General features: G+C 40.8%; 1 protein-coding gene across 8 annotated transcripts in view; it reads left to right on the top strand.

The window, feature by feature from the left end:
* LOC102407231 (natural resistance-associated macrophage protein 2) overlaps nucleotides 1-13,232 on the top strand; it is a 33,415-nt gene extending 20,183 nt beyond the window's left edge. For 2 of the 8 annotated variants that reach the window (XM_025284160.2, XM_025284157.2), the window contains 2 exons: nucleotides 95-150; nucleotides 1,522-2,094. In XM_025284160.2, the coding sequence (XP_025139945.1) occupies nucleotides 95-150; nucleotides 1,522-1,706 (241 nt within the window). In that variant the 3' untranslated portion in view covers nucleotides 1,707-2,094. Of the gene's footprint in view, nucleotides 1-94; nucleotides 565-1,521; nucleotides 2,095-8,906 lie in introns of those variants that run through there. The other 6 variants (XM_025284163.2, XR_003108904.2, XM_025284162.3 and 3 more) reach the window with 5 other exon arrangements.
* Nucleotides 13,233-23,371: the final 10,139 nt, after the last annotated feature.

The following is a 23,371-nucleotide window of genomic DNA, read 5'->3' as shown; positions in this document are numbered from 1 at the left end:
AAAGAAGTTTGCATCTGAGCAGTGTAATGTGGGCGGTGCAGCGGGTAAGGGCTCTCCACAGAGTTTGGTGAATGATGACTGTATTTTCTTTCAGGGTTGGCAGTGTTTCATTGCACTGGGCATGTCCTTCCTGGACTCTGGACACACACGGTAAGCATCTGAAGTCCTGCTGAATGAAGATGCTATTCATGGCTACACTAAGTGAACACTGTCTGCAGGTACCATCAGTGTTTCTGTGGTTTACTGTGTGAACATAGACGTATGTGTTGCACAGACTGCATTTAGGACTCAACTGTTTGTTGGAAAAGGCTTTGTTGCATATGTTTGAAAGATGGCATTATTTTTCTCTCTGAACTCTAACCTGGGAACTGGATTAAGTAGGATCCTTGACAACTTGACGTCTGCTTCTCTCAAACAACACTGAACTCTTTTGCTGCCCAAGGGCCAGCTTCTTTTATCTTTTTGAGGCATAATCCTCTATGTAAGATTGTGAGAAAGACTGACTATATGTTAAAAAAACATATTTAGTATTTCAATAAATTTTTTATAATACAAAGTACAGAATACGTGTGCAAGTTTAGTGTATCCAATGACAGTGTATTTAAAAGGCTGAGAAATACTTTCCTTATGTATACCCTCTGAATAATTGTTTTGTCTTTACATCTGTTTAATGTCTGATCTCCTTTAGAAGAATCAAGGGAAAGCAGTTTGTGGTGTTCATAGCTATACCCCCAAAACCTAAAGTAGTGTCTTAGTTCAGTTCATTTGCTTGTCCAACTCTTTGCAACTCCATGGACTGCAGCATGCCAGGTTTCCTTGTCCATCACCAAGTCCTGGAGCCTACTCAAGCTCATGTCCATCCAACTATCTCATCCCTTCTCCTCCTGCCTTCAATCTTTCCCAGCATCAAGGTCTTTTCCAGTGAGTCAGCTTTTAGCATCAGGTGGCCAAAGTATTGGAGTTTCAGCTTCAGCACCAGTCCTTCCAATAAATATTTAGGGTTGATTTCCTTTAGGATTGACTGGTTTGATTTCTTTGCAGTCCAAGGGACTCTCAAGAGTCTTCTCCAACACCACAGTTCAAAAGCATCAATCCTTCAGTGCTCGGTTCTCTTTATGGTCCAACTCTCACATCCATAATAACTACTGGAAAAACCCTAGCTTTGACTATATGGACCTTTGTTGGCAAAGTAATGTCTGTGCTTTTGAATATGCTGTCTAGGTTTGTCATAGCTTTTCTTCCAAGGAGCAAGTGTCTTTTAATTTTATTTTCAATTTAATTAAATTTATTTAAATTATAATAAAATTTGATTTGATTTTCAATTTAATTTTAATTAAGTAGTGCCTGAGATATATTAAGTGCTCAGTAAAGTGTTTATTGCATAAAAGGTTAGCAAAGATTTTTGACTGCTACATATGGGCAATGAACTTAGAAATGTGAACAATAATATATTTGCAAAGTGTCACACTGGAATTTTCTTCCACTTAGAAAACCTTAAACCTGTTCTCATTTTTCAACAAGCTTATGAACCTCTCTCTCTGATGGACGGAGGTGTCAGTGCCATTGAAAGATACAAGAAGAGATTGTTCCACGTTGCTCTCTCTCCATACTCCAGCGTGACTACAACTTTGATTGTTGTAAAGAGTTTGTTTCAGGATTCCTCAAAATCTATGACTCTTGGTTTCAAAGCCATTGTGCAAGTTTAGTGTTGAAATCTGCTAGTGTTGGAGGGTCTCCTCTAGAGGCGTGGGTCAGCAGTGGCTCACTGGGACTGGGGCACTGGCACCAGCCGTCCTCTGGATTATTTTAATTATAAAATAATAAATTTTTAATTATAAAAGATTAAATCTCAACTAGGGTGAGATTTGATCCATATTAATATAAAATCATGAGATAATCTACCCCTATCAGGTTCAGGATTCTTTTAATTTATTTTCACTTTAAATTTCTCAGTGGCAGTTAAGAGGGACGAGAAAGCATAAAAAAGATGATATATGGACAGATGGTAAAACTCACTTGTGGGTGATGGTAACTAATCTGTTAGAAAATCACTTGAACAATTTTCTGCAGAGAATAAAGAGTTTATCAAAATTTTCTTTGGAGTCCTGATTTTAATAATTCTCATATTAGCACAGAGCTCTCCTGATGGTATTTCTTCTTGAACACTAGATTTGGGAAACCTCCCCCTTCCTCCCCTAGGAGGGTAGTGATAGAAAAAGATGGTAGCATTTATGAACTGATGTTCTCAAGAGACATTGGAGTGAGGAGAAAAAGAAAAGAAGCCATCTGTTTTATTCCTAAAAAACACCTTCTACCAGAATTGTCATGTTTTTCTGAAGCATGCCCAAGACGACTTGCCAAGCAATCTCAGGAGCTCTGGATGTAAGCATTGCAGAGCCCGCTCCCTCTCAGTGAGTCCTTTGGTGTCACTATGGTTGCCAAGTTCTCTCTGCAGGGTTGCACTGAGCTACCTCTCTTCAGCCATTCCCTCAGAGGGGAAAAACGGAGACCAGATGGTGGAGCTCTGGAGTCAGAGGAAATGGGTCCCTTCAGCATGGAGCTGCTGTTCTTCAGCCACTTCTGACATTTTTACATGTGGAGCCTGAGACCAAGTGATTATCTCAAACCAAGTCACATTGTCTGGTGGAGATAAATAATCCGTTCTTTTATAGCCACTGACTTGGTGAAAACAGTAATGGGAATGCAATCAAAGGACTTTTCAATTTTGATGTCTTCCTTCTGTAACTCCTGTTGATTGATATTCTCTGTTCACCTGAGCCCCTAAAGGCATTGTTTCCAATAAAGCGCAGACTGAATGGAGTGTTTTATATCTCATTAAGGGTATACTGGGGGCTTCTCTGATGGCTCAGATGGTAAAAAATACATCTGCAGTGCAGGAGACCCAGGTTTGATCCCAGGGTTGGGAAGATCTCCTGGAGAAAGGAATGGCAACCTACTCCAGTATTCTTGCGTGGAGAATCCCGTCGTTAGAGGAGCCTGGCGGGCTACAGTCTTTGGGGTCGCAAAGAGTTGGATACGACTGAGTAACTAACTCACTAACTAAGGGTAAACTGAGGTGTTCCACTGACCATACCTCTACCTCAACCCCTCCAGTGACATAACACAGAATCATGAGAGGAAAATTCCCTAGCCATTATTCCTCACATCCCTTTCTTTCCCTAATATCATTCCCTAAACTGGTTACAGGGGCACTCTGAAAATAATTGGGGACTGACATCTTAAGTTCTCGTCTGGCCTCAGTAGGTGAGGGCCATGTTGACAAAGTTCTTTGTAAAGACAGTACACTAACATTTACTTTTCCCCCGAGTTTGGGTAGGTCTGGTCAGTCTCAGATTTACAGATGGTTCAAAACCCAGGTAAAAGCTGCTAGTTTTCTTTTAAAAGTTATATATATGACTTGCAATGATGGAAAATTTCTTCCCAGTTAAGCTGCAGTGTATATCACTATATGTGTAGTATTTTACAGTGTTAACACTCCCATGCTATATTCCATCAGATGCTGTCACATGTAAAGTGTACTTTCTGTTCAGCCAGTACTTTGGCTACAGTAAACAACATTTAAAATTGAAATCTTCCAGCGCCAGCATATGCACTCTGTGTGGCATAAAATAACTGCTGCTACAGCATACTGGGAATTAACAGGGATGGGGAAGAGCTGCAGTTTGGCTCCTGTGAGGTCCTGTTAGTGGTTTTGGGAGTTGTTAAAATGAGCTTTTAGTGACATTTAGCAATATGTACACTTAGTTTGTAGTGTAAAAGCTTTCTTTTCTTTTTTCAATTTGGTTTCCTGGGTATTTTTTTAACCTTGAAAATACTCTGTTAATGGGTCTCAACAAGTTTGAAATACTGAAACATCAACTACCACCTGAAGAACATATTAGACCCACACTGTTAGTGATTTTTCTCTTTATAAGAGTTAGAGAAATACAATTTACACCTGGATATGCAGGGATGCTGACCCTCTGTGGAATAAAAAAAAAAAATCGGCCTGTAATCTATAGTCAGCTCTTTGTGTTTATACTCGGCCCTTCATGTCCAGTGTTCCTCTGAATCTGTCATTCTGCATTCTCAAATTCACCCGACTTGGGATCATGTATTTCTGTAGCATTTAATATTGAAAAAAAATCTGTGTGGGAGCAGACCCTCAAGGTTCAAATTTACAGCGTTCAAGCCTCAACATACATTTAGTTCCGAGAAGACTTGAATTGTTGACACCAAACACTAATTTCTACTACCAATTTAGTTAGTTTTGCTGTTGCTAAAGATTACATTGTTACCATATTTAAAGTTGAAAAAAATGGTCATTTTGCATTTCTCTGCTCTAAGCTGAATATTTTTCTGTCTGTAGTCTTGTTTCACCATTGAGGTAGGCTTTTATATTCTGTATATGCTGCCAATAAAAAGTATGTGTATTTGAAAAGAGAAATGAAAATTGTTTAGTTTAGATATGAAAGCATTTTGGCAGCCTGTTGGGGTCCTTTAATGGACCGGAACCTGGTGGTCCGGAGTCGACCGATAAGAAAGTAAAGGAGAGAGAAAGAGGCTGATATTCCTTGGTTTACGCAGAAAGCCAATAAAGCACCTGCACGGGGCTTGCTCTGTTCATGAAGGTCTCAGGCGCCCTCTCAAGGGGGTGAAGGCGCAGCGTGCCTTCTCGAGAGGGTCTTAGAAGCCTGGGCAGGAAAGTGAACTCAGAGAGCCTCTGTGCTCCAGGGGATCAGCCTGAAAAAGAGAGAGGGAGAGCGCGTGCACGAGAGAGAGAAAGACATGGGACCAGGGCTCTGATGGAGCAAAGGTGTTTAAATCAACATGGTGTGGGCATATATACTGTCTTACAAGGTAGTTATTCTCAGCAAAGATAAAGATTAAAATTCCAGACTTACAAAACATAGGCGATCCATATTAAAGAGAGAGAGTTGTAAACAATCACTTTTACTGTATGGTTCACAAGGAAGAGGGTACTTATCACTGTATAGAAACACTAATGAAGGAAATGCCAGGATTCCTCAGTCCAGAGAGAGGCTTGCCTCTCCTTAATTCCTGAGTGTTCAGGAATTAATAAGGAGCAGAGAATTCCTGACAGATCCAAAACAGCACACAGGAAGCCTCCTGTTAAATGCTTCCTGACAGCAGACCAGATAGAAATACAAAGACCAAGCTCAGACACAGTAACCTGCTAGGCTTGTCACCAAACACACGGCAGGAAAAGCTACTGCTAAGTCACTTCAGTCGTGTCTGACTCTGTGCGACCGCATAGACGGCAGCCCACCAAGCTCCCCCGTCCCTGGGATTCTCCAGGCAAGAAACTGGAGTGGGTTGCCATTTCCTTCTCCAATGCATGAAAGTGAAAAGTGAAAGTGAAGTCACTTAGTCGTATCCGACTCTTAGCGACCCCATGGACTGCAGCCTACCAGGCTCCTCCGTCCATGGGATTTTCCAGGCAAGAACACTGGAGTGGGTTGCCATTTCCTTCTCCAATGCATGAAAGTAAAAAGTGAAAGTGAAGTCACTTAGTCGTATCCAACTCTTAGCGACCCCATGGACTGCAGCCTACGAGGCTCCTCCATCCATGGGATTTTCCAGGCAAGAGTACTGGAGTGGGGTGCCATTGCCTTCTCTGAGGAAAGCTAAGTCAGCACTTAATTTGTCCCAGGAGTGTCACTAGAGCTTCATTTCCCCTTTCTCTATTGCAAGCTTCCCCTATCTTACAGGAATTGAATACTGTAAGTTACACTATAGAAATTATCTCAGAGTTTTGTTCTACATTTGTCCTTCCTCCCTTCTTAGTTTTTTTTTTTTTAATATGCCATGTGGCTTACGGAATCTTAGCTTCCTGACCAGCTTCCTGACCTGCACCTGGGCCTGTGGCAGTGAAAGTCTGGAATCATAACCACTAAGCCACCAGGGAACTCGTTATTTGGGTTTAATTTCAGAACTAAAATAAGATGCATAACACTTTGAAGGTCCTGATTGTAGACATTTCCTTTCGCTCTGCCCTCTGCAGTGCTTTGTGTTCCTTCCTTGGACAGGACCAGTGAGCCCAGATGTGTCACCTTCTTTTGACACCTTAGCTTGGGAATGTTAAAAATGACTAACGCATGCTAGTTGGGTGTCTAAGCACTCACGTTTGTGTCTGTGTGTATTGGGGGGCACTCAGTCGTGTCTGACTCTGTGACCCCATGGACTATAGTCCGCCAGGCTCCTCTGTCCATGAGATTTTCCAGGCAGGAATACTGAAGCGGGTTGCCATGCCCTCCTCCAGGGATCTTCTGGACCCAGGGATCAGACTCGAGACTCTAGCACCTCCTGCATTGGCAGGAAGATTCTTTACCACTGCACCGCCTAGGAAGCCCAAGCACTCACATGATCTCATGTAATTCTTATAGCAAAAGGATATAGATAAGGCAACTGAAGGACCAAAAATTAAAACATATCACCAGTAAGTGGGCAGTTGGCATTTGAACCTGACTAGCTTAATTCTAGAGCCCATGTTGCCATTACCAACCATCCTATACAATATACAGTATACACTTTGTAGTATACATTTTAAGACACCAAGCTTTGGTGTCTAGCAGCATCCAGAATAGCACCATATCAAAGATACTTTTCTTAATGCTCTGAAGAGTGCTATAGTACATTAGGTCAAAAGTTGCCAATTGATAGGCTAATTTTGTTTGGCCTGTGCTAAATTTTCAAAAGTACCTGAATGCTTTTTCTGGTAGGTTGAGAAAATGGGCAGCGCCAGTAATAGCTAAGAACTGATAGTTTATTCATTTCCATACCCCTGTGCCCTTGAAAGGTTTAGCCAATTCCTCTGCCATTTAACCCCATTTCTCAGTGTCCCCAAGCAATACCACAAACTTATCCAATGAAGGAGTTTTCTCTACTAAGTCATCAAGTGATATAATCTGGAGGTCATAGGACTAAAAATGCAGCCCTTGCTTACTACAAGCCCACCCCACCACCTTGAGAATAGGCTGCAGTGAATTGCCTGGTATCTGATAATTGCTCTTGGTTATTAAGACCTTAAGTCATAAGACCCTAAATTTGTGTGAAAGGTGAAGTGCTGTTATTCTGCCCTAAGGCCAGTGTGTTTCAGTAATTGCTAGCCTGATAGTTGAGAATAGTTTTTATCACAGGCTCCATTTTGTCTCATCTTCTTACAGTCATCACAATCCTCCGATGGGCATTTTTAATGTCTAAAAAAATATCGAAGACCTAAATGAGTTAGGCTTCCCAGATGGCGCAGTGGTAAAGAATCTGCCTGTCAGTGCAGGAGAAACAAGAGATATGGGTTTGATCCCTGGATTGGGGAAAATCCCCTACAGTAGGAAATGGCAACCCATTCTAGTATTCTTGCCTAGAAAAATATTCATGGGCAGAAGAGCTGGTGGGCTATAGTCCATGGGGTCACAAAGAGTCAGACACGTCTGAGCACAGACATACACACACACAAAATGTGGTAGCTTATTAATGTCCTTGGTATTTTCAAATATACCATTTTTTCTGGTTTTACAAATGAGTAGGATAAGGCTTCAGAAGGATACATGACTTGCTCAAGGTCACAGGAAGTGGTATAGTTGGAGCTTGACCCCAGCCCCAGTGCCTTTTCCACTACACTGTACTAGTCCATAGGGTCAGAGTCAGACATGACTGAAGTGACTTAGAACGCATGCATACTGTGAATCTATTGTGTGCATTCAGCATCCTGCCTATTCATATAGTCTTATTTAATTCTTATAACAAAAAAATCAGCCTCTAAATTACAGATGAGGTAACTGAAAGGGCCAAAAGAGGCTGTTACCATGGGCAACAACATTCCTAAAACCCCAGGTAATACCAGTAGGGCTACAAGGAGACTCAGTGATTGTCCCACGGTGAATGCAGAGAAGAAAAAAAGGGTAAGCTACATCTTCACAAATGCCAGTACAAACCGTCTGGATTAAGTCTCCAGGAGTGGGTCTGGCAATATGTTTTTTTGCTTTGTTTTCATATTTATTTTTTATCTGCACTGGGTCTTATTTGCGTCTCAAGGGATCTTTTGTTGCCGTGCGCAGGCTTCTCTCTAGTTGCTGCTTGTGGGCTCCAGAGCCAGAGCTTGCTCAGTTGCTCCCAGGCATGTGGGATCACAGTTCCCTGACCAGGGGTCAAACTATGTCTTCTGCCTGGCGAGGAGGATTCTTAACCCCTGGACCACCAGGGAACTGCCTAGCAATGTGTTGTAAAAGCAGCTGAAGTACTTCTCATTCAGTCTGATAAGTGTTCGGGACCCATAGATTTTTTCCTGTTCCCTTAGCACATGCATGTTATGTTTCTTTCTTTAAATGGAAGACTTTTCTCTGCTCAGGTGCCAAAGGATAATAACGCCCAGATAATAGGGCTCGGGATTTAGACTATTTGAAATTTGATTTCTCTTCTCTCTTTTGGCTGCACAGTGCAGCTTGTGGGATCTTAGTTCCCTGATCTGGGATTGAACCTGAACACTCAGCAGGGAAAGCACAAAGTACCAATCACTGGACCACCAGGGAATTCCCTGAAATTTGAGTTCTAACACACTCGATATTAAGGTATAAAAGCTCACAGTACATTTGCTCTTAATATCCTGATCAGAAACACACATGCCGAGGTAGAGTATGTCACAAGAATAGTTAAAGTGCAAATTTTGTATTTGGCATTAACAAATTCTTAACTATTTCAGCTCCTGTCAGTTATTTTATATATGTAGTAAACCATTCATATATTTATAAGCCATTTATTTTCTGAAAGAAAATCAGTGTAGCAGAACTGAAATAAGAGCTACTTTTATATGCTGATTATAGGTACCTAAATTCCAATTTTAAATACTTATAAATCAGTCTAACCCTTTTTCATCTTTCTGTCCTCAGCACCATCTGGGATTGACAGTTCAACCTGAACTCTACCATCTGAACACCGTGGACGCTGACTCACTTGTGTCTAGATGACGGACAGCCTGAGGGACTATATAAGACCCACTTTCTCTTAGTCCTTTTGTGCCAAGTGTCCTGTTAACATTTCTCTGTTAGTTCAGTCATGAGTTTTGTTCAGATGTTTTGAGCAAAAGGTAAAGATTTCCTCATAGGGTAGATTTTGTCACGGCGTTAAAACTGACAGCTGTTAAGTGTAGGTCAGAGACCCACCACTTCACCACAGTTCTACAGCTGCCAGAGTTAAGTGATTAGCCTATGGTGGCCACACACCCCTATGGGCTTTTGTCTGGACTTCTGGAATTTTAAAAGTATGTATGTGTGTATGTTTATGTAAACCTGAACTTACTAGTTTGGGTAGAGTTTTCTATAAAAAGGATATTTTGTATTTTTTTTTTTAAAGAATGTTGTTTCAGATAAACCAGATGTTTTGCCTGAATCACAAGTGACAAAGGAATAAGAGCACTGTTCTTTTGCAGAATGAGCTGGTCAAATTGACTTACTTTAAAAGTGATACTTGACTATGGCCAGTTAAACTTGACTTGGATTTAATCGACCTGTCCTTGGTAGCTACTGATACTAGCACATCAATTCCAAAGAAAACATTTCTTTATTCGGCAGTTGTATCTCATCCTGGTTGCCGGCATGCTCTGTGATTGTTATTTTCTTTCTTGTTGTTTTTCTTGAATTTTTCCTCAGCGATATTATGATGGTATTTTCCAAAGAGCTTAATACCTAGTAACAATATCCAGAAGTCATTCTGGATTCTGGTCATTCTTTAACCAATGATCAGTTTTCCATGCTGCATTGGAACTCAGCCCATTCTAGCACTTTAGGCATAAAAAGAATTCTAACACTGAACTTTATAAAGCCCAACAGAAGATAATGGAGATATTAGTTTTCTTTCTAATATGTGTATAGTCCCAGTTTTTCTTCCCACTTTTCCCATTAATACTCAAACACCATTTCTAGGCCAAAATCTATTCCTAATAGACTTTGGAAATATTTCTAATATTTCTAATGCGACTCACCTAGGGAATGCTAAGCATTTAAAGTTATTTATACCAAGTAGTATGAGACTAGAAGTAGACTGGGACTTGGAAGATACTGTCACAAACTGCCTGCCCACATGTGGATTATAGATTTTTTTTTGACTCCTCTTCCTAACCAGGATTTTTTTCCATAAAATTTTTATAATACATCATTTAATACCTAAAACTTGAAAGTTTCTGCATATTGATCTGATTGAAAAGTCAGAGGATTCCGAACACCAGGCTCACACCCCTTAATGGAAGTGCAGTTGGTTTACACTGAATGGCAGCTATCCATTCTTAATGGAATACAGTCTGTGCCTTCTCTCCTTTTCTTCCAGCCCCAAAGACACTGAGTTTGCAAGCCCTGCAGCCTTTGTATGTTTGAGCATCATTTTCCTCTTTCAGCATAAACCTTGCTGCCTTATTTTAAAACTTAGGACCTTTCAGTAAGACTTAAAAAAAAAAAAATCCAGACATCACCTTTGTTGATTTGTAATGATTTGATCCTCTGAGTGGCAGGGATATTTTTTCCAAGATGATTCTTTACAATTCCCTCATTTCTACTTCGTGGCCTTTGAAATTTCTGATAAGAGCAACAGCCTTGCATCCCAGGTTAGAGAGCTTGTGATCTTAAAAGTAAAACTGAATTAACATCATTTATCAGCTCTTATTTGAAAAAGAGACTTAAAAAATGAATTTCAATGTTTTGGTTTCTTTATACAGAGACAGCAACTCTAGATGAATCAGTTTGTTGGGTTTTTCTTCCCTCCCTGGGCAAGTGTCCAGATGTTCATTTCTCAGTAGTTTCATTACCAGAGAATGTTTGGGGAAAGAAAAAAGCAAAAAAAAAAAAAATCCTGTTATACAGCTCATGAAAAAGATAAGGTGGTTGGTTAAACAGAGATTAAGTTCTTGGGGGCATTTCTGTAGCTTATCTCCATTCTTTAATTGTATGTTACTAGGAATAGACTAGAGTTTGCAGAAATTTATTTATAAGTATACCCCTCAGGTCATACAACTCCTGTAATCAGAAAACTTGATATAAAGCAAAAACTAGATCATGCCAAAACCAGTGGAGGATACTGATGTTTAAAGATTGAGTCTTGGGTAGATGTTTTTGCTAAGTTAAGAGCATTTAATCATTATGATTTACAAATCTGGATTTCTATGATATGTGCTTATATAGACAGTAATATAATCAATCTCCTGCCTTTTGACCCTACTGGGCGGCATGCGGGATTCCCTACCTGGAATCAAACTGATGTCCACCTCCAGTGAAAGTAGAGAGTCTTAACCCAATATATTCAAGGGAAGTCCCAATATATTCAGTCTTAAGGTTAACCTAGATGTACATACTCACTCAATTCCTAAGGTTTAACACTGTGGAGTCAATTTTAAAAGGATGCTCTGCCAGTGTATACCCAGACTTTCAGAAAAATGCAGTTTAATACTGAGCAGCTGCTCAGTATTGAATTGAACAGCTGCTGCTACATACTACATTATTGAGCAGCTGCTGCTACATAACTGTGTGCTGGCCTAATAAAAAAGGCATTCAGAGCATACCCAATAGTTTAGTCAGTGAGGCATCAGAGGTTACAGCAGCCAATGAAAATGGCCTTCTCAGTTTTAAACATCGTGATATTAAACACCGAGCCTGCACCCCAGGAGTATTGTGCACACTCAGGTTTGTATCTGTAGGGTCTCCCTCCGCGACCTCCCCTCTTTCCCAAGCTAATGTGGGCAAATGGGCATCCTGCATACTTAGCTTTTCTCCATAAATGGTTTTACGTTTTAATTTAAGCGTAATTGGTGAGCTCTTATGGATAACTACTCTTAATTTTTTTCACTGCTTTTTTCAAGCAAGAATTACATTAGTATATTCAGAGTAAGATTATTGTAAAATTCTGGAGTCTTTTGGGTTTTGTGAGAAGAGCCCATTTCTGATTAAACAGTTCATCTATTTTTAATGCTGAGCATCTTTTGGGAGAGGGGGATCTTTGCAGTAGCCTGATTAGAAGTATCTTTTCATTGTATAATCAGTATGAAGGATGACATTTCTATGGCCTCGGTCTTAAATTTTCCTGACTCTCATGGAACACATTGGAGCCAACTGCTGGAATGTTTACTCTAGGGAAATAGAGAAGCTGGATTCTTTCCTTGCCTGTTTTCTAAACAGGACAGTGTTGACTGAAACATGTATGTCTCTTGGTGGTGCTTGAAGAGCTTCGTGGTGAGTACAGATGGAAACTTTAAAAATAATTACCCTATGCCCTAGAGAAAAGTGTATATAACATAGAGCATTGAGTTAATGTTGTCTAGAATGTAGATATAGTATCCAGTATTCCTGCATCTTTCCCTTCCCCAAACACTAGACTTCACTTTCCAGTCAGAATAATTTCTCCAGTACAGAAAACATCAAGGAAGAGGAAATCAGCACTACAGATCATATTATAGTGTCCCCCCCCCCCCACTTTTTTAAATAGTGCATTCTTGTTTTTATCTCAGTGGGTACTTTTTTTCCCCCCTTTGGTTTTCTTCCCCAGGCCTGGAGTTGCAAGAGATGTTAGGCATAGCAGTTATAACTTTAGCAAGATGGTGCTAGTTTTGAGAACCCTAAGGCTTACAGAGGAGCTTGATGCCTCAGGTATACTTCACATTTATTATCTTCTTTGTTTCTTGTGTTTTCTGCAGTGTCATACCACATCTCCCACAATACTGCCATATGAGAGAAAAGGGAGTTTTTAAAGCAATTTTCCTTTGTACTCCCAAAAATACTTTTAAGAAGTATAAGGATGAATACACAAATATTTAAATCTTAGATATTTATGTTTGTGGTAAATGAGTCAAATTTCTTTATAAGAGTGAGGTGCACAGTAGTGAACCAGGTTTTTTTTTTTTTTTTAATTCACCGAGCCCCAGACAGCATGCTACCCAGCACAAGCTCTGTGCTAGCCATGTGCAGTCCCACCGGGGGCCTCTGGGCTGAACCAAATTTAAATAAAAACATGGCCATTCATTCTCCTCTGATGTAATTTTTGCCCATTCTAAAAAGGAGTTTATGAAAGCCTTAATTACCTTGCCCTGTTTGGAGAGAATTGAGTGAATAGAGCATCACATTTAATATGGATAGTGAAAAGTTTTCTGTAGCTATTATATAACTCCTAATTTTCAGATCGATTTGGCATAATATAGATTGTTTTCTGCCACTAACTAGAAAATAAAAAAATTTTAAAGTGAGAACATCATGTCCTAGGTTCTAAAAGACAAAGGTATTTTTGAGTTGACTATGATTATTGATTTGGAAATCAATGTCTTAAACAATTGAAGGCTATAAGAATTCTGATGGGAACTTCTGCAGTATAATTTGCTACATATTGAAAATTCACTCTTCATAAGGACTTCTCAGAAGGCTTCTTATTTTTCTTGTGTGTAACTTCATTTTTTGGTAATCCTTACAGAGTAATCCTTATAGAGTAGAGAACACCTAGAAACTAACGGATGTATATCAATAGAATATCCGTAAGAAACAAACACTGAATTTCATCACTTGTATTTTTTCTACAACTAACCTACAATTGAAAACAAATACTCTTTATCTTATTCATTTTTAGCTTGGATCATACAAGTGACTCTAGAGGGAAAAAACCCCCAAAATCTAAGAGCCCTTTAGGATCAGTATAAATCTGAATTTATGATGTTACTGTGCCACTGTGAAGTTTGAATTTTAAGATAGTGGTGAGAAGGGAAAGTGGGAAGATTGGCTAGATCTTGAGATTTAAAAAATAGGCACTTAGAAAACATATATTCAGTATTGTACCCAGTATTCTGTATTAAGTACTGTACTCAGTATTGGATTCAGTATTTTGATAAAAAGAAAGGTGAATGGATCATATTCCCTGCTTCTAGGAATTTACCGTTGAGTGGATGAATTAGCTATCTTTAGGCACATGAGCAGATGTACATCTTCCCCAAGGATGAGGTCCTAGGGCCCTGCAGAAAGGGGGAAGGGCCTGGGAGGATAGCCTGAGGAAGAGCTGATTCTGTAAATTCCAGGGACATCAGCAAATGTTCATACCCAAGGCAAGCTAGGGAGTGGCAGATTTAAAATACATTCCATAACAGTTGTCAAGGCATCAGCTATTTAGTCAGTCAGTTCAGTTCAGTCACTCAGTCGTTTCCGACTCTTTGCAACCCCATGAATCGCAGCACATCAGGCCTCCCTGCCAATCACCAACTCCCGGAGTTCACTCAAACTCATGTCCATCGAGTCAGTGATGCCATCCAGCCATCTCATCCTCCGTTGTGCCCTTTTCCTCCTGCCCCCAATCCCTCCCAGCATCAGAGTCTTTTCCAATGAGTCAGTTCTTCACATGAGGTGGCCAAAGTACTGGAGTTTCAGCTTTAGGATCATTCCTTCCAAAGAACACTGATCTCCTCTAGAATGGACTGGTTGGATCTCCTTGCAATCCAAGGGACCCTCAAGAGTCTTCTCCAACACCACAGTTCAAAAGCATCAATTCTTCGGCGCTCAGCTTTCTTCATAGTCCAACTCTCACATCCATACATGACTACTGGAAAAACCATAGCCTCGAATAGATGGACCTTTGTTCGCAAAGTAATTTAGTAGATAGTCTAAACTTAACATTTATTTCACTTTCCTTCTGGTTTATTTATGATACTTTCTGTTGATACCTACTGAGTGAACAGAGCCTAAAGGGTCAGTAAGTTCATTTTCTCATCCTGATCAAATAGAAAAATGAGGCAGATGTCTGCATAATTTTCTAATGAAATACTAATGTAACTATCAAAGATGCATAAAATTCAAGCCAAAAAATGTTTAAATAACATTATCTGTTTCAGAGAGTACTATAGGACTCATTTCTCTGTGCTTATTAGACACAGTTATTGAAATACCAAGGGAATATTTCATGCAAAGATGGGCACAATAAAGGACAGAAATGGTATGGACCTAACAGAAGCAGAAGATATTAAGAAGACGTGGCAAGAGTACACAAAAGAACTATACAAAAAAGATCTTCATGACCCAGATAATCAAGATGGTGTGATCACTCACCTAGAGCCAGACATCCTGGAATGTGAAGTCAAGTGGGCCTTAGGAATCACTATGAACAAAGCTAGTGGAGGTGATGGAATTCCAGTTGAGTTATTTAAAATCCTAAAAGATGATGCTGTGAAAGTGCTGCACTCAATATGCCAGCAAATTTGGAAAACTCAGCAGTGGTCACAGGACTGGAAAAGGTCAGTTTTCATTCCAATCCCAAAAAAAGGTAATGCCAAAGAATGCTTAAACTACTGCACAATACACTCATCTCAGAGGCTAGCAAAGTAATGCTCCAAATTCTCCAAGCCAGGCTTCAACAGTACATGAACTGTGAACTTCCAGATGTTCCAGCTGGATTTAGAAAAGGCAGAGGAACCAGAGATCAAAGTGCCAACATCCGCTGGATCATGGAAAAAGCAAGAGAGTTCCAGAAAAATACCTACTTCTGCTTTATTGACTATGCCAAAGTCTTTAACTGTGTATCACCACAAATTGTGGGAAATTCTTAAAGAGATGGGACTACCAGGCCACCTGACCTGCCTCCTGAGAAATCTGTATGCAGGTCAAGAAACAACAGTTAGAACTGAACATGGAACAACAGATTGGTTCCAAATTGGAAAAGGAGTACGTCAAGGCTGTATAGTGTCACCCTGCTTATTTAACATGTATGCAGAGTACATCATGAGAAAAGCTGGGCTGGATGAATCACAAGCTGGAATCAAGATTGCTGGGAAAAATATCAGTAACCTCAGATATGCAGATGACACCACCCTTATGGCAGAAAGCAAGAAATAAAGAACCTCTTGATGAAAGTGAAAGAGGAGAGTGAAAAAGTTGGCTTAAAACTCAACATTCAGAAACCTAAGATCATGGCATCTGGTCCTATCACTTCATGGCAAATAGAGGGGGAAACAATGGAAACAGTGACAGACTTTATTTTTGGGGGCTCCAAAATCACTGCAGATGGTGACTGCAGCCATGACATTAAAAGACACTTGCTCCTTGGAAGAAAAGCTGTGACAAACGTAGACAGCATATTAAAAAGCAGAGACATTACTTTGCCAAGAAAGGTCCCTCTAGTCAAAGCTATGGTTTTCCCATCCCATGTACGGATGTGAGAGTTGAACCATAAAGAAAGCTGAGTGTTGAAGAACTGATGCTTTTGAACTGAGGTGTTGGAGAAGACTCTTGAGAGTCCCTTGGACTACAAGAAGATCCAACCAGTCCATCCTAAAGGAAATCGGTCCTGGGTATTCATTGGAAGGACTGATGCTGAAGCTGAAACTCCAATACTTTGGCAAAGAACAGACTCATTAGAAAAGACCCTGATGCTGGGAAGGATTGAAGGCAGGAGCAGAAGCGGGCAACAGAGAATGAGATGGTTGGATGGCACCACCGATTCTATGGACATGAGTTTGAGTAAGCTCCAAGAGTTGGTGATGGATAGGGAAGTCTGGCGTGCTGCAGTCCATGGGGTCGCAAAGAGTCGGACACGACTGAGGGATCTGAACTGATTAATCCCTTGCCTACCTCAGGTTCAACCCCTGAGTTGGGAAGTTTCCCTGGAGTAGGAAATGGCAACCTACTTGAACCAACTCAGTATTCTTGCCTGGGAAATTCCATGGAACAAAAATTCCTGGTGGGTTACCATCCATGGGGGTACAGAGTTGGACACCATTGAGTGTGCACCCGTGCTACTTCTTAGATGTAGGAGTTCCCCAGAGTTCTGATCCTGTTGAGACAATGTGTAATTTCCTTGGTTCTGTCTCTCTACAACAAAGATTTGAAATGGTGAACCAGTGTTACAGCTTGGTTACAGCTCAGAGTTTTATTCGGCAAACAGGATAGTATACCCTCAAGGCATGAGGGCAGGCCACCCCAAAGGAGAGGCCCCAATGTATCTTGGCTCCCTTTTTTTATATGTCTTGTCTTCTCCTCCCTTGCCTGCCCTGTGCAAATTAGGGCTAGCCAGGAAGGGGGCATATTTGTTTCACCTGAGGTTTTTACTCTGGTCTGCGGATTTTCTTTTGTTCCATTTTCACGGGCTGTTCCATTTATCTTTTAGCCACCGCCATTTGGGACTCCTTTTTCCTATTCCAATTACCTAACATTTCCCTCTCAAGAGATGGGAGGCCCAGTTCTTTGGTTATAGGGGTGTGGAGGTCTCTCAGGCTACTTCCTGCTGAGCTGGGATGGCGAGGGGTATTGGGCCTCCCCATTTTGCTAGTCTCAAGCCTCAGAATCCTTATAGTGGTGTCCATCTAAGGGTGAGTGAGATATTTTCAGCAGTTGGATATTTATATATCCTTGTTGAACTAGCATTGCATTTTGTAGCTTGACCTGTGCAGAGACAAAATGGGTTAAACAATACATGGAGCAATCATGAACAGTATCAATATGGTGATAACAGGGGTTAGTAGGCCTCCTCAGGCAACCATTTTGCCTTTTTTGCATTTCTTTTTCTTGGGGATGGTTTTGATCACTGCCTCCTATACAATGTTATGAACCTCCATCCATAGTTCTTCAAGCACTCTATCAGATCTAATCCCTTGAATCTATTTGTCACTTCCATTGTATAATCATAAAGGATTTGATTTAGGTCATACCTTAATTGCCTAGTGGTTTTCCCTACTTTCTTCAATTTAAATCTGAATTTTGCCTAAGGAGTTCATGATTTTAAAATAGACAAATTTTAAAATAGACAAAATAAATCTCCTTTTTTTTGGAACAGTAAGTATGAAACCCAGTCTGGACCTGGCACTTTGGGGACACTTGTAGCCTGTAGCCAGTTGTTTGTTTTATAAAAAGTAAGGTTGAAGTTACTAGCTGCTTGCAGAGACTATCTGGTGGCATCTAAGTCTGACACAATTCAGAAAACTCAAGTTCTTATCAATATAAGGACTAGTCTGAAATTATACCCATAGTGTCACCTAGTAATTTCCTTGAATGTTTTATCTATAGCTACTCTATTTTGACTTTTAATTGTAATAGTCTCCTTAATAGCCAGAGCAGATATCACCATTAATGATGTCAGTGTTTCTTTAGGTATGAGAAGATGCAAGAATTGGGACTTGTAAAGTCTTCTTTAGAAGAAGTTCAGTTCAGTTCAGTTTGAGGTGAGTTCAGGTCAGCTCTTCTCCCTATAGACCAGTCCAGTGTAGGAGCCTTTGAAAGTGGGAATTAATCTAAGGTCAATTTCCTTTCAGTTTCACTGTGCATGAGCTAGTTAAGAGTACCTGATAAAAAGGTCCTTCCATCCAGGTTGGAGACAGCCTCTTAAATTATGTCTTTTTCCAGTCCTCTTGCAGGTTGTGAGGCATTTGATCTTTGTCCAAAGATTACTGAGATAAGTTTCAGGAATAAGCTTAGGGGTGTTCTTTAAATGTTCAATTAAATTTTATGTTAATATTGCATAATAGCAAAGAACTATCCAGGAAATGAGTCTCACACAGACCTCCATTAACAAACTGGGATTTAATATTCACTGAAACATCTTTTTCTCCCTAAAACCACCCTCATTACCAAACATAACCAAATTAAGACCAGTTTGTTTATGAAATAGGTCTCGTCTCAATAAACTTGGCCTGATGATTTATAAAACCATAATTGATCATAGACTTTTTTGCTTTGCTGAAACTTTTATACAACCTCAGATGAACTCTTAAAACCTTTCAGGGCTAAGAAAGTCATGCGAAGACATACACATTCAGACAGACACAACGCAAGATCTAGCTTCATTTTCTAAACTTAGTCATGAATCAGATATTAGAATATAAAATTCACTAATGTATAATTAACAGTTGGAATAAATAAAAAATTTAAAGGCTTCTTCCCATTTTCCCCTCAGTCTCAGGAATTAGAGGTGGTCTGGATAAGTGTACCTGAGAGCCCTGGTCTCAAGGCATAGGGAGAGAAAATCAAGTTCTACTTGATTTTCTGATCTCAGCGTCAGAATTCTAAAAAGCCATTTGATCAAGTTTGCTTTTACTAACCGTATATGCAAAAATTTTGGAACCAGTTTTTTAGAACTTTTACCTAAATCAACTTTCTCTGAGGTCTAAACAGAATGGCAGCAGGTCTAATAAAATGGTGTTCACACAAAGCAAAATGGCCATTGCAAATCATAACACAGAACATAAAGTATGAAACACACAGACCTGTCAGTCCTAATCACACATTCCCTTAAATACAAGATGACAGTCTCTCAGAAAACCTATGGAGATACAGAACTTCAGATCCAAGTCTAATAGAGTAAATGAAAATAGCTTAGGTCTTCAAAGATTTCAAAGGGAGGAAAGGAAGCCAGGTTGAAAGAAGAGGGGGAGGGAGGCCTGGGGAGGGGGAGGCAAAAGGGGTGGCCTTACAGACGTCTCCTGCCACCTGCAGAACCCAGGTGTTACAGGACCTTATGCTGGGCTTCCAGAGAAGGGAGGACTGAAACTCGGCCCTACTAGAAACCAGTCCAGGCCAGACCGGAACAAAACCAGAATTCAAGCCAGAAACCAGACCAGAACAGAGCCAGAATTTGAGTTCTCTGCAAAGTGGAGGTGATCAGCCTTTGATCCTCAGTCAGGCTGAGGCCCTTTGACCAGATTCTTGCATCAGGATAGGAAGGGTTAAGGAGAGGAAAGAGGGAGGGAAGTAAAGAGAGGTCAATAAAGTCTCTCGTTCCTTACATGGTCAGGGCACCCTGGTGAGTTGTCTGCTTCAGGAAGAGACCAGGGAAAAAAGGGTCCTGGTTGCAGCCGCTGGGTCTGGTCCATTGGCAGGTGAACTGGTCCCTGAGTACCCCAAGTGGTCAGGATGTCAGGTGCAGCAAAGAAAAGTCCCTACCAGAGTCACCATTTGTTGCAGGAATGGGGACCCCTTCCACAGCCCAGAAGTGAGCTCTTGTCTAACACTCAAATGAATTGTCTGAGAAGACACACAAGCTGACAAAGCAAGAGATTTTATTGAAAAGGACACCTGGGCAGAGAGCAGTAGGGTAAAGGAACCCAGGAGAACTGCTCTGCCTTGTGGCTCCCAGTCTTGGGTTTTATGGCAGTGGGATTAGTTTCCACGTTGTTTTTGGCCAATCTTCTGACTCAGAGTCCTTCCTGGTGGTGCATGCATTGCTCAGCCAAGATGGATACCAGCAAGAAGGATTTTGGGATGTGGTCAGACACATGGTATCTCCTTTTGACCTTTCTGGAACTCTGCAGGTTAGTGCTGCATTCCTCACTAGGCCCTCCTGTTGTAAAATAACTCATGCAAATGGTTACTATGGTGCCTGGCCAGGGTGGGCGGTTAGAGTCAGTGTGCTTCCCCTAACAAACAGACTGATACAGAATTTGGCATTAGAAGCTTCCAGAGTTGCATAACCCTGAGGATTCCTTCTGGGCTATCTGGAGTTTGTTCTCTGATGCTTTGAAGGTATTAATGGTCCTTTTCCCCTGCTCCAGTGGCAAAGAGTATGCTGGCAGTTCATGGCTTGTGTTAGCAAAACATTAAAAAGTCATCACTTTGCAGATACCCTTAATCAGGTGCCTATAGTAAGCAAGGCTTTGGATGAGCAAGTATTTACTGCCATAGAACATTTCGTGGAAATAAGGAGTATAATACAGTCGATTACTTCTAAGTGTGCTGGAGAACTTGGGAAAACTATATGATGGGCTCAAGGGTTGTTGTTTTTTTTTGAGAAGCAATATTATTTCTTTATTTAGCTGCACCAGGTCTTTTTCAGCATGTGGGATCTAGTTCCTTGACCAGGGATCAAACCTAGGCCCCCTGCATTGGGAGCTTGGATTCTTAGCCACTGGACCACCAGAGAAGTGCATAGGCTCATGGCTTTTAATTCCCAGCTCAAGTTTTTGTGAGGGACCTGAAAGTTTTGTGACTTTCCAAAAAGAAACTCTTAATTCCTGTAGCCATGAGATTGATGTTTCTGAAAAATATACAGAAAGGCTAATCTTGTGGTTATTAAACATCCTACCGCACAACACCTCTTATTAACTTATATAAGAGTTAAACTTTAACTCTTATGTTAAAGTTTAGGGCATTGCTTTGGAAGGAGTAGGACTCTGAAAATTGAGATGCGGACATACAGGCAGATTTCAGTGAAAATGGATCCTCGAATGCCAATAGCTTACAGACACTCCTTTGCCAGGAGAAGCAGTCCTTCTATCTCACTCTTAGAATGACTGAAACTTGGACCAACAAGTAGTATCCATTAATGAAGCTGAAATACCAGAACTTTGTTAGGATAATTCCATGGTAGACAGTGATTCTTCTTTACTGGGGGCATTGTATTCCCCAGGGAAATCTGGCAATATCTGGAGACATTTTGATTGTCACAGTGGGATGGGTACTGTTGGCATCTAGTTGGGTAGAGGCCAGGAATAGTGCTGAACTTTCTGAAATGCACAGGACAATCCTCCACAAGAAAGAGTAACCCAGTCCAAAATGTCAATAGCGTTGAGTATGAGAAACTTTGCCACAAAGGAAGGTATTCAGGGCTTAGGGAGATTGGAATGTTAGACTGGATTTATCCTGCTCTTGTGTGCAGGTGTGCTCACTTGCGTCCGAATCTTTGTGACCCTCCTCTGTCCATGGGATTTTCAAGTCAAGAATACTGCAGTGGATTTCCATTTCCTCCTCCAGGGGATCTTCCCGACCCAGGGATCGAACCCACATCTCTTGCATTGGCAGGCGGATTCTTTACCACTGAGACACATGGGAAGCTTTAGCCTGCTCATTCACCCCCTCAATATATCTTCCTTCTGAAAGCTGTGAGTAATACATTTGTGAAGGGAGCTCTGGCCTCCTTGAAGAGGTATTGGTAGTGATTTTCTGTAAGTCAGAAATGACAGTGGCAATTTCTGGGCTTCCTGAATTCAGTGGGAATGATGAGATTGTAGGTTGGCAGGGGTCAAGCAGCAGCATGTATTTGTCAAAGACAAGGAAAGTATGATTATTGTTATGGACAGCAAATCTTAAGCAGTAATCAGAATAGTCTAAGCCAAAAAGATCTTTCACATTGGCTAAGTCATTATCATGTACCTAGAGTTGAAAGTGTTGAGCAGCATGTAAGCAGAAAAGCTCTAGGTTTGGTGAACAAAAGTTGGACTTGAATCATCACAGTAGAAAGCCATGGCCTCTCAACCAATTCCCAAATTTGAGTCAATTCATAGACCTAAAGTCCCTGCAGTAAAGGCGAGGACAGATGTCCTTAAGGAAAGACCTTACTCCACAGCCAAAAATGCAAATACTATATAAATTCTCCTTCTAGTCTTCCTCAAGGAAGCTGTGACTATTCAGCAGGGTGCTTGTTCAAGAGGAAGGGGGAAATAATCACATTTGTGGGACACTGTGATAATGGATTTCTATAAACTTAATCAGGTGATCAATCTAATTGCAGCTACTGTAGAGGTGTGGTTTCATTGCTATGGCAAATGAACACAGTTTTTACTATTTGGTTTGCAGCTGTTAATCTTATGGGTTGCTTTCTTTCTGTACACCTTAGTAAAGACCTTCAGGAGCAGTTTTGTTTCATCTGGCAGGGCCAGCAGTACACTTTCAGTGTTCACTTGGGGCTGTGTGGACTCTCTAGCCCTATGCCAGAATCTAGTCTATAGGACCTTGATCATCTCTCTATTGCACAGGATATCACATCAGTTCAGTTCATTTCAGTTCAGTTCAGTCGCTCAGTTGTGTCCAACTCTTTGCGACCCCATGAATCACAGCACGCCAGGCCTCCCTCTCCATCACCATCTCTTGGAGTTCACTCAAACTCAGTGTCCATCGAGTCAGTGATGCCATCCAGCCATCTCATCCTCTGTCGTCCCCTTTTCCTCCTGCCCCCAATCCCTCCCAGCATCGGAGTCTTTTCCAATGAGTCAACTCTTCGCATGAGGTGGCCAAAGTACTGGAGTTTCAGCTTTAGCATCATTCCTTCCAAAGAACACCCAGGGCTGATCTCCTTCAGAATGGACTGGTTGGATCTCCTTGCAGTCCAAGGGACTCTCAAGAGTCTTCTCCAACACCACAGTTCAAAAGCATCAATTCTTCGGCGCTCAGCTTTCTTCACAGTCCAACTCTCACATCCATACATGACCACTGGAAAAACCATAGCCATCAGTCCATTGTAAAAAACCAATGTAATCAGTCCATTACATTGATCTTATCTGTTAAGAGGAAATTGCTTCTGTATACTTAGGGTAAGGAGGAGTATGTCTGGAATGTATACTTTCTGGGGTATTTCTTAGTACTGCCATGTCCTGTGATTAAAGAAGGTAAAAAATTATATCCAATTCAGGAAAGATAATTTAATG

This window comes from Bubalus bubalis, chromosome 4, assembly GCF_019923935.1.
Source record: "Bubalus bubalis isolate 160015118507 breed Murrah chromosome 4, NDDB_SH_1, whole genome shotgun sequence".
Lineage (NCBI taxonomy): Eukaryota > Metazoa > Chordata > Mammalia > Artiodactyla > Bovidae > Bubalus > Bubalus bubalis.
Note: the sequence above shows the minus strand (reverse complement) of the source record. Positions and strands in the feature narration are given on the sequence as shown.